The sequence below is a fragment of the Pygocentrus nattereri genome, chromosome 1, assembly GCF_015220715.1.
Source record: "Pygocentrus nattereri isolate fPygNat1 chromosome 1, fPygNat1.pri, whole genome shotgun sequence".
NCBI classification, from domain to species: domain Eukaryota; kingdom Metazoa; phylum Chordata; class Actinopteri; order Characiformes; family Serrasalmidae; genus Pygocentrus; species Pygocentrus nattereri.
This window is the reverse complement of record NC_051211.1, coordinates 22,338,356-22,352,903: the sequence shown is the minus strand read 5'-3', so window position 1 is coordinate 22,352,903 and position 14,548 is coordinate 22,338,356. Positions and strand designations below refer to the sequence as shown.

At 36.2% G+C, this 14,548-nt stretch overlaps 2 protein-coding genes across 6 annotated transcripts; both read left to right on the top strand.

Moving 5' to 3' along the window:
• Positions 1-1,271: 1,271 nt before the first annotated feature.
• LOC108440882 lies at positions 1,272-7,477 on the top strand. 4 transcript variants are annotated; one of them, XR_005130601.1, is made up of 7 exons: positions 1,272-1,379; positions 2,700-2,877; positions 3,280-3,323; positions 3,799-4,187; positions 4,472-4,606; positions 4,720-5,933; positions 6,038-7,477. XR_005130601.1 is itself a non-coding variant. In XM_017720059.2 (6 exons), the coding sequence occupies exons 2-6, from the start codon at positions 2,846-2,848 to the stop codon at positions 4,906-4,908; spliced, it is 786 nt and encodes a 261-aa protein (XP_017575548.2). In that variant the 5' UTR covers positions 1,272-1,379; positions 2,700-2,845; the 3' UTR covers positions 4,909-7,477. The 4 variants fall into 4 exon arrangements, 3 of the variants coding, with proteins under 3 accessions (XP_017575548.2, XP_017575547.2, XP_017575549.1); XM_017720059.2 differs by having other exon boundaries at positions 3,283-3,323; positions 4,720-7,477; XM_017720058.2 differs by having other exon boundaries at positions 4,720-7,477.
• Positions 7,478-8,899: 1,422 nt separating this feature from the next.
• Positions 8,900-14,041, top strand: LOC108440881. Of its 2 annotated transcripts, XM_017720055.2 has the most exons (5): positions 8,900-8,996; positions 9,095-9,123; positions 9,452-9,596; positions 10,138-10,311; positions 12,539-14,041. In XM_017720055.2, exons 2-5 carry the CDS (start codon positions 9,098-9,100, stop codon positions 13,196-13,198), a joined length of 1,005 nt encoding a protein of 334 aa, XP_017575544.1. In that variant the 5' UTR covers positions 8,900-8,996; positions 9,095-9,097; the 3' UTR covers positions 13,199-14,041. The 2 variants fall into 2 exon arrangements, with proteins under 2 accessions (XP_017575544.1, XP_017575543.1); XM_017720054.2 differs by lacking the exon at positions 8,900-8,996 and having other exon boundaries at positions 9,031-9,123.
• Positions 14,042-14,548: the final 507 nt, after the last annotated feature.

Genomic DNA, 14,548 nt, shown 5'->3' with positions numbered 1-14,548 from the left:
TCCAAAATGCCCATTGAGTACAAATGATAAATGTTTCAGGAGATTTTTCTGAGATCAGACATAAGATAATCTACCTGCACACAGAAGGTGAATAAAAACAGGAGTTTCCAAAACTGGAGTCTAAAAACGACCATGCATTTGGGATAAATATGATTGTGACAAGAAGGAAATGCAACCAACTGTGAAAACTGAAAACTGAAAAAAATATATTAAATTTAGTTGTTGAGGCTTCTGTATAATTTTCTGTTAAATATGTTCTCTGCTTTTTGTGCAAATGAATAACTTTTTGACTGGAAATTAAATAAATGAAGGGTGATTTCTGACTTTTGCACAATACAGTATGATTATAATCTTGTTAAAGTAAGGGGATTTTTGAAACTCTGAAAGAGGAACAATGTTGGCTATTGGTGAAGTTAACATGAGTCCTGCCTTAAAAAAAGCAAAAGTGAAACTATCTTCTAATACTGGAATATAAGCTAATATAATGTTCTATTTCATGTGTATCTATTTTTTTATGTCCTTTACATCATGTGAAAATTTCATGAGGACTGAACCAATAGAAATGCTCAAATATTTCTCATAAAAAATCTCTTTACATTAACTTACATTGAAAATAAAGAATGTTTTGTCCTCTCCTGTAATGGCACCATTTTGGAAATACTTGTTTTTCTATGGAGAGCAATGATAAATTAGCAGTGGGAAAAGAAAGGATGGTTAACACTTAGGGTTCAGCATAAAACACAGTTCAGGCATTCAGAGCTTAATATATTGGTACTGTTTCAATAGCCAGTGAACTTGTTTTTACTGATAGTGCCAACACCTCTGAGAAATACAACATAAAACAACATTAACTATAATATTCTTCTGTGTTTGTGCTTGGTGGGGTGTCCTCTTTCGAATGAGCAAACACTGCACCAAAGTGTTTGAAACTTCCTCTGAACATCAAATGTCCTGCACTTTCTTGTCAGACATGTTTGTTTATGATTGAATAAACCAATGAGAACACAGCCATGTTGTTCAGCATTATCAGTCAGTTGGGTTTTTCCTCCTCCCAACACAACTGGGCGCAGTCTCAGAAAATACTAGACTGGCTGAAGGTCTTTGAATTTGGTTTACACCAGCAGAACATAGTCAACTTCAGCACACAGATAACAGCTGCTTATCAGTGATAGGATGTGTTGATGTGCATTGCACCATGTTCAAAGTACAGCAGGTAGTCATGCTGCATGTATAAGGAACACAGCTTTAACGGCCTGCCCTCTGACTGTAACATGAGAACAGGGTGTGGCATGCTTACGTTTCACAGCTAAACTGCACTGCGGAGCTGAGTAACGTCATACTTTTTCACAGCCTCCCAGCAGCCACAAAGGCAACACCAGGTAAATGAAAATCTTTACTTTTAATAACTGAAGGTTCTGCTGATCTACATCCCTCAGATGAAGTGCTTGTTCCACAGTATGTCCCATGTTTAGTGTAGGTTTTTAGTGTTTTTTTTATTGTTTCATTATTGACTAAATGATCTCGGTGAGCCTTTTGTGAGACCTGAATTCTGTTGTGAGTCAGTCGACGCCTTTGGCACCATTACTGTTCCTGTTCTTACTGAAGCGTACGCTGAGGAACCCTAAGCCAGTCGAGACTTGTCCATTTTTGTTAAATGGAATGAAAATTTGAATGAGGTACTTAGCAAATCGTCTTTTAGAGAATTCTAGCATAATAGAGGAGATACAATACAGTAGTTTATTAGTTCAAATATTTATGACTAGAACTGTTTTTTCAGTCCAGCTTCCCCTTCCCGACATGAGGACATTTTTCTTTTTCATTCTTTCCTCTTATTTCTTTTTACAATGTTTTGCTGTTTCTGTTTGATGATGACTATGACAATGATAAAGGTAAACATTGTTGCCGTCGGGCAAAACCTGCTCTTTCCACTTTTGTTGTTTTTCTACAGTTGCTGTTTGTGTTGTGTTAAATGAGCAGACCTGAAGCCCCATAGACCTAATGGTCTAAAATTACTTTTTAGAAGAGAATCTTGTTACATGAACTTCAATTACATGTTAAAATATTTTTTTCCTACTCCTGTAAACTCTGGGAAACGAATCTTTTTGTCCATATGGACAATAGTGTACCACTTCCATTAAAGTTATTAAACGCACACACACATACACACATGCGCACACACACATTTTCCAAGCCGCTTCTCCCTCAGGGTCGCGGGATTATTAAACAAATAAATAAGTACTCTTTCGTATGCAAAAGTTTGAGCACGCTTGGTCAAATGACATGTTTTGTTGATATTATAAGTGAAAATAAGGTAACACGTCCTATACATGAAGCTAACTGATATCTAGCATTTCTCTGCATTTACATTTACAGCATTTCGCAGACGTTCTTATCCACAGCGACTACCAAAAGTGCTTTGTTGTCTGCTCTTTGAGAGAAAGCCAGTCCTGAGCTCAGATACTGCTAGAAACAAAAGCCCATGTAGATAACCAGAGAAAAAGAAACAGAAATAAACATTGCGCATTGCAATGCAAAGCAATTTCAATAAGTGCAGTACAATCCATTACAATAAATCTTTAAGTGCAAATTTTGAGTTTAACACATCAGAAAAAGTTAAACATAAATGATAAAATGTGCCATAACCTTTATATATATATGATTTTAAAATGGTCCTAAACTGCATTTTCCTCCTTTAACAGCTCAGCTTTAGCTCAGCTGGTGTGAGATGTGCTTTCATCAAAGTGCAAGTCTGTAAAAAAACAAAGCTAATAGGAAATAATTAGCTGAGTTTTTACACACTTTCACTGTGCTGAACGCACGTCTTTACACACAGCTGAGGACGAAGATGACGGACACTTTAGCAGAGACTGAAAAGATGTAAGTACAAGTTTATTTATTATAATATTAAAGATTTTAATAACGTTTTAATGAATATTGTACCCTGTTTTTACATATTTTTCCAATACCATGAGTGCAGTCAGTCAGCCAAGATGTTTATTGGTATCTGAGGTTTGTGTCTTTGCAAGCTGCAGTAATAATATTAATATTAATGAGTATATTTAACATAAGCTTCAGTCTTGTCTTGTAACTCCAGCCCTAAACTAAAGATGTAAACTTCAGATACTAATGTTTAGTATAATGGGGGAAATTATTTACCTAATTATTTAATTATAGTCAGTACAATCTTCATTCAAAAACTATATAAAAAGAAAAAAATACAAATGTAAAAAAACAATTTATTTACTTGCTTTTTTTTTTTTACTTTGTCCTATGGCCAAGTAGTCACCAAGTTAAATCAGCATTAAATGGTGCCTACAAAGAAGGTATGTAAAGAACATATATTTATTACATATATATTTACATTCATTCTTCTTTTTTAGGAAAAAATAGAGTTTCTGCTTCTTTTTGCCTTATTTTCTCTTAATATGAATGACATGTAACTTTACTGTAGCTTAAATTTAATATTATATTTATTAAGTACTATCCAGTACTAGTTATTTTGTATTATTTATAGTATTCCTTAGTATTTTTTTTTTGGTGTGGTGCCACAGAAGAAAAACTTTTGGTTCCCTAAAGAACTTGAGTGTTCCTTTAAAGAACCTTGAGAAGACATGTGACATTTTAAGGACTTCCACATATCTTAAAAGGTTACATATTCATTAAGAGACTTTCCTAGAACAACGACTCTAATCCAAGACCCACTGAGAAACCTTTATTTTTAAGAATGTATTTAAAAAATGGCCTGAGTCAGATCAGCTCAATTTACTTAGCCTTTCATTTATACTTCTTTCTTTATAGATGGCTGTGTGGATCTTACTAAAGCTGCCAGTGTTGTAGAAAGGTATTCTGGTACCCCGATTCCTCTTGTGAAACCAAAGAGCTATCATGTGAGAGTGTGCGGGCAGGACGACACAGTTTACGCTGGAAATGAGGATCAGCTGGAAGCTTGGGAAGATCACTACCTGCCAGAGAGGATGGCGATGAAGGTGATCGGTGCTATTGATGACTTCCCATGTGAGGCATATGATCGCCAGTTGGTCCTCTTGCTGTGTGAAGATGGAAACATCTACGCCTATGAAGATGAAGTTCTGCACCTTGTAGCCAGAAGTTTAAAGGAGCTGTTTGAAAGTGGGATGACCTTTCCTGGAATAGAGTCCTTCAACCTTGGCGAATACTTTGAGGATTATGTAAGTCTTTATATTTTCCTTCAAAGTGGTGAGGAGCTGCTAAGCTCCTGCAGTGACCTGTGGCTCTCAACCCTGGTCCTGGATCCCCCCCCCCTCCCCGTTCATACATGTTTTAGTGTTTCCTGTGCTCCAACACCCTAATCCAGTTAAATAACAGGCCATCTTGAAGTAGGTATGTTTGAGTGGTGAAAAACACTAAAATGTGAAGGAGGAAGGATGTTCTTCAGGACCAGGGTTGGGAACCACTGCTCTCGACTCTTAAACTGACCTGTTGTGTTTCTCAGATGGAAGATGAATACAATGAAATGATGGAATGTGATGAAATTAAGGAAATTAGAGAGGAGCACAAGAAATTCAGAGAGTCTTTGGAGCTTCAGCTGCTGGAGTCCCTACGTGAGCTTAAAAATAGCCAAATGAAGGTACATTTTAAACATAGTCGTATCGGAGAGAGTGTTTTAAATTTTTTCATTATTTTTTCATTAGTTTCATTGTTCAATGCATTCTGTTTTTCTTTCTTTACCTGATTTTTCAGACAGAAAAGGAATTAGAGGAAGTGGCAGTATGGTCCAGGAAAACATCAGACAGCTCTACCACCACCACAAAAGACTGCTGGGACATTGTTCCTTGGCAACCCAATCACTGGACAACATCTTACTCATGTTCATACACATGTTACAATCATCGCCATTATAACTGTAACGTGGCATGTGCAGGTTTCTAAATGGTTTAGCATATTTAGCTTCTGTTGCATACTCTATATACAGGGCTGTGCTGTAGTGCACATCTGCACCTTTAGCAATATTTCAGCAAAAAATCAAAAGCTCTCCTTGGATTGGACTAAAGTTACCATCATGAGCCATAAGTCATGTTTTTTTTGTTAACAAGAGATCCACTTGCTTCCTTTGCTGATTAGTCAATAAATGATTGTTGTCTGAAGTTTCTATGGTTTTGCACTTGGGCTACGATGCTAGTCTTGATAACAAGTAAAGGAAGCTTATCCTCCACCAATCGGCACAGTGCAGAAGCCAAGCCTAAGTCGTTATACACGCTCAAGCAATATCAGGTTAAGTAGAGCAAGCTTGCAGACTTGCCTTTGTGGTTTCTGATATTATATATGTATTGCTATCTATGACAAAAGTAAAAGTAAAGGCTTCAAAAAGGCCACTATGATTGCTGCAATTAAATTTGGCTCATCATACAATATCAGATACCACATAAGCAAGTTTTTTTCAGATTTCTTGACAACCTGACACAGTTTGAGAGAAGTGTGATGGCCTAGGCATGCAGTTTGAAGCATGTTAATTGCTCAGATATAACCTTGCGGTACTTGTTAGCTAATTAGCCTAATAGCTCCAGTGCAAGATTAAAGAAAAGCTTCATTCAATTCAAGGAGAGCACTTTTTCTTGAACTGTCCATGTAATTATTTCCTGGCATAGGTTCTTCAACAAGTGAAAATAGATATAGCAATGTATATATTGTTAATTGTTGGGTTCTTTTACTTATATAATTACTTTCCATTGTATTTTATTTGATTGTAGTTCACAATTTTACTTAAAACCCACAAACAAAATATCGCAACTGAAAAACGCACACATCACATTGGGAACAAAAATTCCTCCTTATTCTTAGGTTGATTTATTTAAAATGAATTCCCCAATTGACTTGAACAGATTCCACATTCTTAATCTGATCTGAAGAGTGTGGAGTTGCCCATTGTCCAGCAAGGATCACTCCACACAGCAAAGGTTGGTGATTCTTACACATCATCTGCACTGCAAGACTGTGTTCAACCATCAGTTCAACACATGGATAAAAGACATCATCATTGTGCTGTTCCTTTACACCACAGCCCTCTGGAGGAATATCAAGTTTGTCAACTGCCAGTGTGCATCTTGAACACTGAGGATAGCGTGCATCACTGAAGGTCGTCCACTGGGCCTACAAGGATTGTGGGTTAATATGGGTTAAATATGTTGCAATTCTGTGGTTGTTACAGGCTAAACATCGGTGAGTGTCTCATTCACAATGGAAATCCACTTGTTAAAAAAGCTAATTCATTGATTAGATCAGTTTTGCATTGTTTCCTCAGCCTCAACCAATGAAAACCAGCATATCTCAGGACTGTGCAGCATCACTGTTCTCTCAGCCAGTGGACAATGCCATGGTCTGGCTGGAAAAAACTCCAGTCCAGTCACTAAAACTTCTCATAACAACGAGAGAGGCCTACCACTGTGACCATACACATGTTATAGAGATATAGCTAGATTCATGTTCATTATCACCATTACTAGAGCTTTACTTTGCTGCAGAAAGTGAGGCACTGTTGTGTAAAAAGCATTTTTTAAGTGTAAAAAGGTAAACTGCCTTCTGCAGAACAGTGCCTCACTAACTGCAGCATAGTAAAGATCTGGTGATGTGGTGATAAATATTCATCTAGCTGTAACTCCTACCTTGTTGCTGGTGCAGGTAGGCACTGTTCGGTGAAAAGCAGTTATTAATGTAATTTTAAACAGTTCATTTACATGGAAATGTGCAATAAAGCCACTGAGTTTTCAAGCAGAGTAACATATTCATCTCTTGTTGTTTGAGGAAAAACAATTCCTTGGAGAAAATATAAATGGCTTAATTAATCTGAATTGTGTTTTTGTAGCCTAACATTTTATATCGCAGGAACTATCATTTGTTCTACTCATCTATCCCACCAGCAGCCAATGATGTGGGCCTGGAGTCTCCGGTGGTAGGTTGTTTGTGTGAATGAGGCGTCATCATTTGCTGACATGTCTAAGTGACAAAAATCTACTAAGAAATATTTTCAAGGTTAAATATGACCATTCAAAGATTTTGCAGTGTATGAAAAACATTGATTGTAAAATAAAAAGCCTTTTTATATGTATGTATATAGACAGCATGGTGCAAGATTCCTGGAATATGTTTATAGTATGTCAAAATGAAGAATAACTATAATTTCATATTATATCATTCAATATCATTCAAAATATAGTAAAGCATTTTTTACAGTGAAACATTTTTTTTTCAAATTCAGTGTTTTGACTGTAATATAAAAATCACATTAGTAGGTCTAACTTAGCTTTGATAACAAGGTGTGTCCACGCAGTGACAATCTCATCTGCCACAGGTTCAGTGTGATGAGGCTGTACAGTGTTATTAGGCAATTTGGCACACAATATAAATACACATCCTAAAGTGGGATATCTGTAAGAGCAGAATGTAACTGAAAGTGTGTGGTTTTGACCTGAAAAAAAAAAAAAAAATAAAAACAATTAGCATATCCATTTGATTCCAGTCTTATGAAATGACTCGTCTTCTTCAGTAAACACCACAAGATAAGTCCTCAGAGATTTTGTATCCATATCGCAGTCCCCATTGGCTCATGGTTACCATGTTCCAGCAACAACATTATTATAGATCCTGCATGATTTATGAAAACACCAAGAGGCTGTTCAATCCCAAGACTATTTGCCTTACTGTTTGTGTAAACATATGCACGTATGAATTTCATAATTGACAAAGATAGGCATACACCTATAATACAGAACACAACTGGTACTCCATGGTTGAAACAACCTTGACTTACCCTAAATGCATTTTGACAAGGTCACTTTGTAATATACACACACATACATATACATACAATGCCTAAAAGTCTTCGACAGTCTGAGGAAATAATGTGTGAAGCTCTGGTAATTAAATGTTTAGAAAAAAAAATAACATTACAACAAATACAAATAAACGATACAGTGTATCAGAATGTTAGCTAAACCACTTACTGAGCTCTCCTTTCAGAAAGTTCATTATTTACAGTTATTATCCAGGACCTGCTTTAGCTAAACAAACCATTAAATTAAATCAGGTTAATAAATCCATACAATGGCTCCAAACTTACATTCCTCTAACTGTATTTTTCTAACCAAGACTACATATGGTGTAAAATGCACTTACTGCCTCGATAAAGAATTACCATATCTACAACTTTTGTACATTACTATATTAGTTTTATTAACCTATATTAGGTTAGTAGGTAGGTCCGTTTGTCTGTCCATCCGTCCATCTGTCCCAAGGATAAATTATGGTGTTTCTATAGCAAAACATATAATTGCACATAAACTTACATAAACTATCCATAAATAAATAAATAACAGAAATAAAAATAGACATGAGTTTGACAGAAATAACAAATAGACATGAGTTAAAGAGAGCAGGAATAAAGTATATCTTTTTGCATATTTACATAGCATATAAGACAAATTTGCTGTATTTACATGAGAGCAGGTATTTCACAAAGTATTATGGGGTAGTTTAACAGCACAATGAGTATAGACATAAGACTAGGAGTAGCAGCAGTACTTGCAGTGTAAAGTGCACAGCGCATGATATGATATATTGCACAATGTGTATTAAAAAGAGAGGAGATATAGTGATGTGATTTTAGCTCAGTTCAGGCAGGAGGTCTGGACCGTCTCTGCAGTAACGAGACTTGAACTTTTCCAAGCTACTTCATTCCAGTCACATTTTAAAGCATATACTCAGACTGTGATGAGTATAAACAGATAAATATACCATACCAACCATTAACGTGTTACTGCGAGCTGAATGACTCATGAATCATTTTCTGCTTCATGGAAAGCGAAACCTAAAGGTGCACATAGGTGTGGTGTCTCCCTGTACATAGGGGGCGGAGAGACAGATATCATGACCGTAGACCATAGATGGACTGTCTACATTCTGTTCTTCATTATTGCGAGGACTAAAAGATTCTCTTCTTGTCATTTGGTAACCCAAGTTCATTGGTAAGTGTCTTCATTCAGGACATATGTGTTCTAAGTTTTCTGTACACTTATCGGCTGTAGAAATCAACTGAATTATGTCTTTGTTTTCATCAAATCAGCAAATGCAAAACAACAACGCCAGAAGGAGGTGAGTTAGATTTGTGTCATATAAGATTCTTCCTACATACATTATGAAATGTGTTCTAAATGAATAACTCTAACTTGATTGGCTAATGTTATGTTATTTTTCAGGACTATTATCTGAATGTAATGTTTGATATAGATGTCATGTAGCATTTAATCTAACTATAAAGAAAAGACATAGCTCCAGTATTACTCCTTTTTAACACTGGGATTATTGATTCTGTTGCCTAAACATGCTCTAGGATTCAGTTAAAAAATTATTTTTACAAAGATTTTTCTATCATGGGATGGTTGGAAGTGTGCAATCTATCTAATCTTGCTTTGTTTTTCAGGAAACCCCCACCAAGCTTCATTAAAAATCGTGAAAATAACAGAGAAAGCTTGAAAACATGTGGTATGTTGCTTATCCAAACAATGATGATGAGAATTACAAGAGAAGGACAAGGAAGCAAGAAACTCTGTTTGTATATGGATGAGGTAAGAGAGACATTCATTATTCAAGGACTATCGGTGAACAATTCACGTAGAGGTACTGGTAGAATGCACAAGTGAGGAAGTATAAAATGAACAGTTCATTTAAAAAATACTCAAACATAGGCGATTTAGTGCTACTTGGCAATCACATGTTCATAGTAGTTGAACAATGAAACTCATTGCAACCCTATTGACCATAAGAGGTCCTTATAGATTCGCATCCATGAATTTACAGCTGACCCTTTATATTTTTATATGACAGTATTCCACAATTGTGTAACAGTTGTGTAATCCAGAGCTCCACACAACTTTTTTTAGAAAAACGTTGGGAGGATATGCAAAATGTAAATTATATATATATATATATATATATATATTTTTTTTTACACTGAATGTTTATCTGTACATGCAATGAATGTTTCATTCATGAGCACCACTTGAATCCCATAGCATGCTTTTTTATGTTCAGTAAACTGTAAGTTGCAACTGTTTAGGAGGTTTAACTGAAATGTTTATCTGGGTGTCTCCATTGTATTTCTTCCAGATGCTTCACAGCATTTTTTTTCTGGGATACATTCATCAAGACCGCTTGATTCCTGATGACTTTTTCGAAATTTCCACCGCCCAGCAAGACATGTGTAACATGTTTCCTGGGCCATTTAGGAAGTACAACAGTCACCTGCCAACTCGTACACCCTTTTCTATTCTGCTTGACATGGTAAGTGCAAAGGCTAAACTTCCAAACAGGCCTAATCAAATGTAAATTCATGTAAAATAAACTTGCAGGTAAAAATGTGAGAGCTAGCATTAAAGTCTATGAACATTTACATGCAAATGTAAATGTAAAGCTGCCTGTTAAAGGACCGTGCAGTTTCTGTAGGAGCTTGATTCTGCAGCATAAGTGGCTATATTTGCATTTATTATTTATTCATTCATTTATTTGTTTTAGGGTGGCTTACTGTGGTAGAACATTCAGTAGCCTGTGTGACTGAAAAGACATCTATCTATAAGATAACTACAAATAATTAGCTTAATATTTTCTTAGCATTAAAATTCTGATTACTGAATATAAAAACATACTTTACTTTTAATGTAAGTCAATGGAACCAGACTTTTTTCAGAGTAATTTTGAGCTGGTTCATTTAGTATATTCATCATGAAATTAACACACAATGTAAAAGGCCTTGATTATTTCAGCAAGGCAATCACAAACCACATTGTGCATGTATTACAACAGCATAGCTCTGTAGTAAAATAATCTGGGTGCTAAACTGGCCTCCCTGCAGTCCAGACCCTTCACCATTTAAAACACTTAGCACATTATGAAAATATGACAAAGGACACCCGAACTGTTGAGTTGCTGAAATCATAAATCAGAATAAATGAGAAAACCTAACACTTTCACAACTACAGCAGTTGGTCTTCTCAGTTTCCAAATGCTTACAGAGTGTTGCTAAAAGAAGAGGTGATGTAACACAGTGGTAAACATGGCCCTGTAACAACTTTCTTGAAATGTATTGCTGGCATCAAATTCAGAATGGGCATTTTTCAAAGAACAATTACATTTCTAATTTTCTCATCTGCTATGTTGTCTTTGTACTACTTTCAATTAAATGCTGGGTTTAAATAATATGCACATCATTGCATTCTGTTTTTATTTTAATATTACATAGTGTCCCAACATGTTTACTTAAAGCCCCTCTCATTAAAGACTGGCATTAAGTTTTTGTAAATTCTAAGCATTTGATCAGAATCAGAATTTCTATATTTTGACAGGCTTATGCCTAGGCAGACCTCAGAGGGGGCTTAAGCCCGTCCTTTTCTCCTCACACTTTATAAGGGCCCTCTTGGCCAGCATGTATAACAATTGTGTTTTATACAGCCATTTTAAAGACACGTCTCAACAAAGTGAGAAATAGAGCTAGTGGCTTGGTGAGATTTCACCTTAGTAAATTAACCTTTCATGGAAGCAGCATCACCACATCGATAAATATCCAAAAAAGCACTGACAACCTTACGAAAATGCCACATGGTATAACATGGTTATTCTGAACATTAGCCAAACAATGTTGACAGTGATGCTGCTTAAATAAAGTTTTCACTCACTAGCTCATTGTAATGAAACAGTATAGCAGGTAATATTACAGGTTAGTATGTGGGAGCTTGTGGTTTGAATACCTGCTTTGGCCATGACTAATGATTAGGGTTTGTAGGCAGGTTAAGTAGCTTTATTAACGCAAATCCAATACTCATAGTCAACATACACAGGGGTAAAATAAACAAACAAACAAACAAACACACAAACAAATAAATAAAAACAGATAGGCAGGTACACATAAGGCAGATCCACTTTATATTGGCAGGCAGTCATGGGCTGGAGGTTAGGAAACTGGCCCTGTGACCGGAAGGTTGCCGGTTCAATCTCCAGGGCTGCCAGCACAACACCTTGAGCATTACACCTTACCCCGGATGCCGTGGATAGGGCTGCCCACTGTTCTGGGCAAGTGTGCTCATGGCCCCCTAGTGTGTGTGTCTATTCACTAGTGTGTATGTGGTGTTTCACTTCATGGATGGGTTAAATGTGGAGGTGGGATTAAAAAAGTATCACTACTTTAAACAAAGCCATGGTCAAACATAGTGAAACAATCCAAAGAAGCACAACACAGAGATTTTGAAAACAAGCAGGCCAACCAAAGGGAGAGTAAATAATAGGGGAGTAAATAATAAACAGTTTATAAACTATCTACAGGTGTAGTGATGGAGGGGTGCCATAAAGGGGAGACCATATGGGGAGCCATAAAGCCTCAGGGAGACCTTGAGACAATAGCGCAGATATTTTAGGCTGTGCTGAGAACTATAAACATTACATGTAGTTTTTTGTGAAACATGATAACTGTCTTGCTTTTTAATATGCTTCATGAATATTTTATTTGTTTGTTTCTTAGATGGAGATGCTCTATTCCACTGAAAGAATCAAAGAGGAACTTCTGCATCTGCTAAAGGAAATGAAATTCCCGAACCCTCTTCACAAACCAGGCAGTAAACCGGAGCAGTATTACACATTAGAGTCAACAGTGATCTGTGAGTGTTCAGATTCAGACTCACAGAAACATTATGGAGCGTCTCTTTGCTGCAGGAAAGGAGCTGCGAAGAAAATTCTGATTGATCTGTCATGTCTTAAAACATGGCATAAGTATGTCTCTCACGCTGTCATGTCATTTTCTTCTGGAGCTGGCGATGGTATAACATTCCCAGAGTCACTGCGATGCCAAGCATATGTAAGAAATTGGAAAACAAATGTTTATGAAGAAAGAAATCCATGTTTCAACTGTGGAAATTTATTTAATCTACAAGATGCTGACCTGGATAAAGTAGAGTACCCCTTTGGTAACTGTGCTGAGACAGAATGCCTGAGCAAACTGCTTATTAATAATCAATATATGCATGAAAATGCAGTGATTAACAATCACACAGAGGAAAATGTAGAGGAACTCAGAAGTTCAACAAAAGCACATTTGATAGAGCAGCTTGTCAAGGTTGGCATTAAAGTTAATGATAATAACTTACTCTTTTATAGTCCATTCCAGATGCAAACAGGAGATTGAGGTGTTTTATCTTCTGTTTTAGTGTTTCCAATACCAATACATGTAATACTACATTGGATTGTCCTAGTGAATGCCATTCAATAGTGCAAACTGATGGATAACTGCATCACCAGTACTGATTGAAACAATGTGAAACAGGCACTAATCTGCTCTTCATGTTTCTAGCACTTTAAAGACTTAAGTATCATTGTGTTTCTTGCACTACTCTAAACTGTGGCATTACATGAAACACACCAATTGTCTGTATTGCTCATTAGTTTTTTCCAAGATGTTGCTTAAATAAAGCACATGCATGATTCAGTATAACTTCATGAACTATTAATTTATTTTTAACATGAATGTCTTAATTAATTCCTTAAAGGTGCAGGACCCACTGGCGGGTCAAAAGTTATACTACACACTTCTGTAGCTAATAAAAAAATAAGACTTAATATGTAATAAGCCTGGGATTTTAAGGGGTTTACCATGTATGTTGTTTTTTCAAGATGTATCTTAAATTAAACAAATGCAGTTTGTGCCATAAATGTGCTGTAATTGGAGAATTGGTGCTAGTAACCAGGTTCTAATCCAGCATTGACTTCCATTTGTAACAGGTCAGGTTTGCACTAAATGTACACAGCCTTGGTAGTATTTCTAAAAACTGTCCATTATTTCAGTTGCCATATGCTGTTGTTTTCTTTTGATAAGATAAAAAAAAAACCAAAAGTAAAATAAAGTTATATTTTCCTTTAAAATGTTTCCTTTGCAATCCAGTCCTGTAGCAGACCAAATGCACTTTCCTCAGCCTTCTCATGAAGTGCAGACCCTGTACATTTTATTCAATGAATAATTTTCACTTCATTACTTAACCCAGTCTACAGACGTCTCAGATGGGATTCTAAGCTTCAGGTGGTGGATGTATGAGCTGTGTGTTTTTGCATTTTTTGCATCAAATGTAGTTTGGTTTGCATATTCTTATTGTTTGGTCTAAACAAGCTATGGGTAAACAGAGAGAAAGAAAGTGAGAGAGCACTTTTTATTACATACAATCTTGTGCTTTGATTGGTTTCTGCAAATTCCAAAATAACGGCATAAGATCACATCATAGATGTTTGGCTGAGCTGTGGCTTACTAAAGACCCTGTGAACACAGTGTTCTATCACCTGTGTAAAGTTACACCTTTAATGACTGGGCGGAGGCTGGTTTATGTTTCATTACCTCACAACTGAGTTGTTGCTGGGCACCCAAATAGCCTTAGTTTGTTTCGGGTGTGTCATAAAACCTCTACAGTGTCATAAAACGGCTAAGACAAAGACCAGAGTGGTTTACTTCACATTTTAAATGAGCTTTTTTGGTATGTATGTATTAATG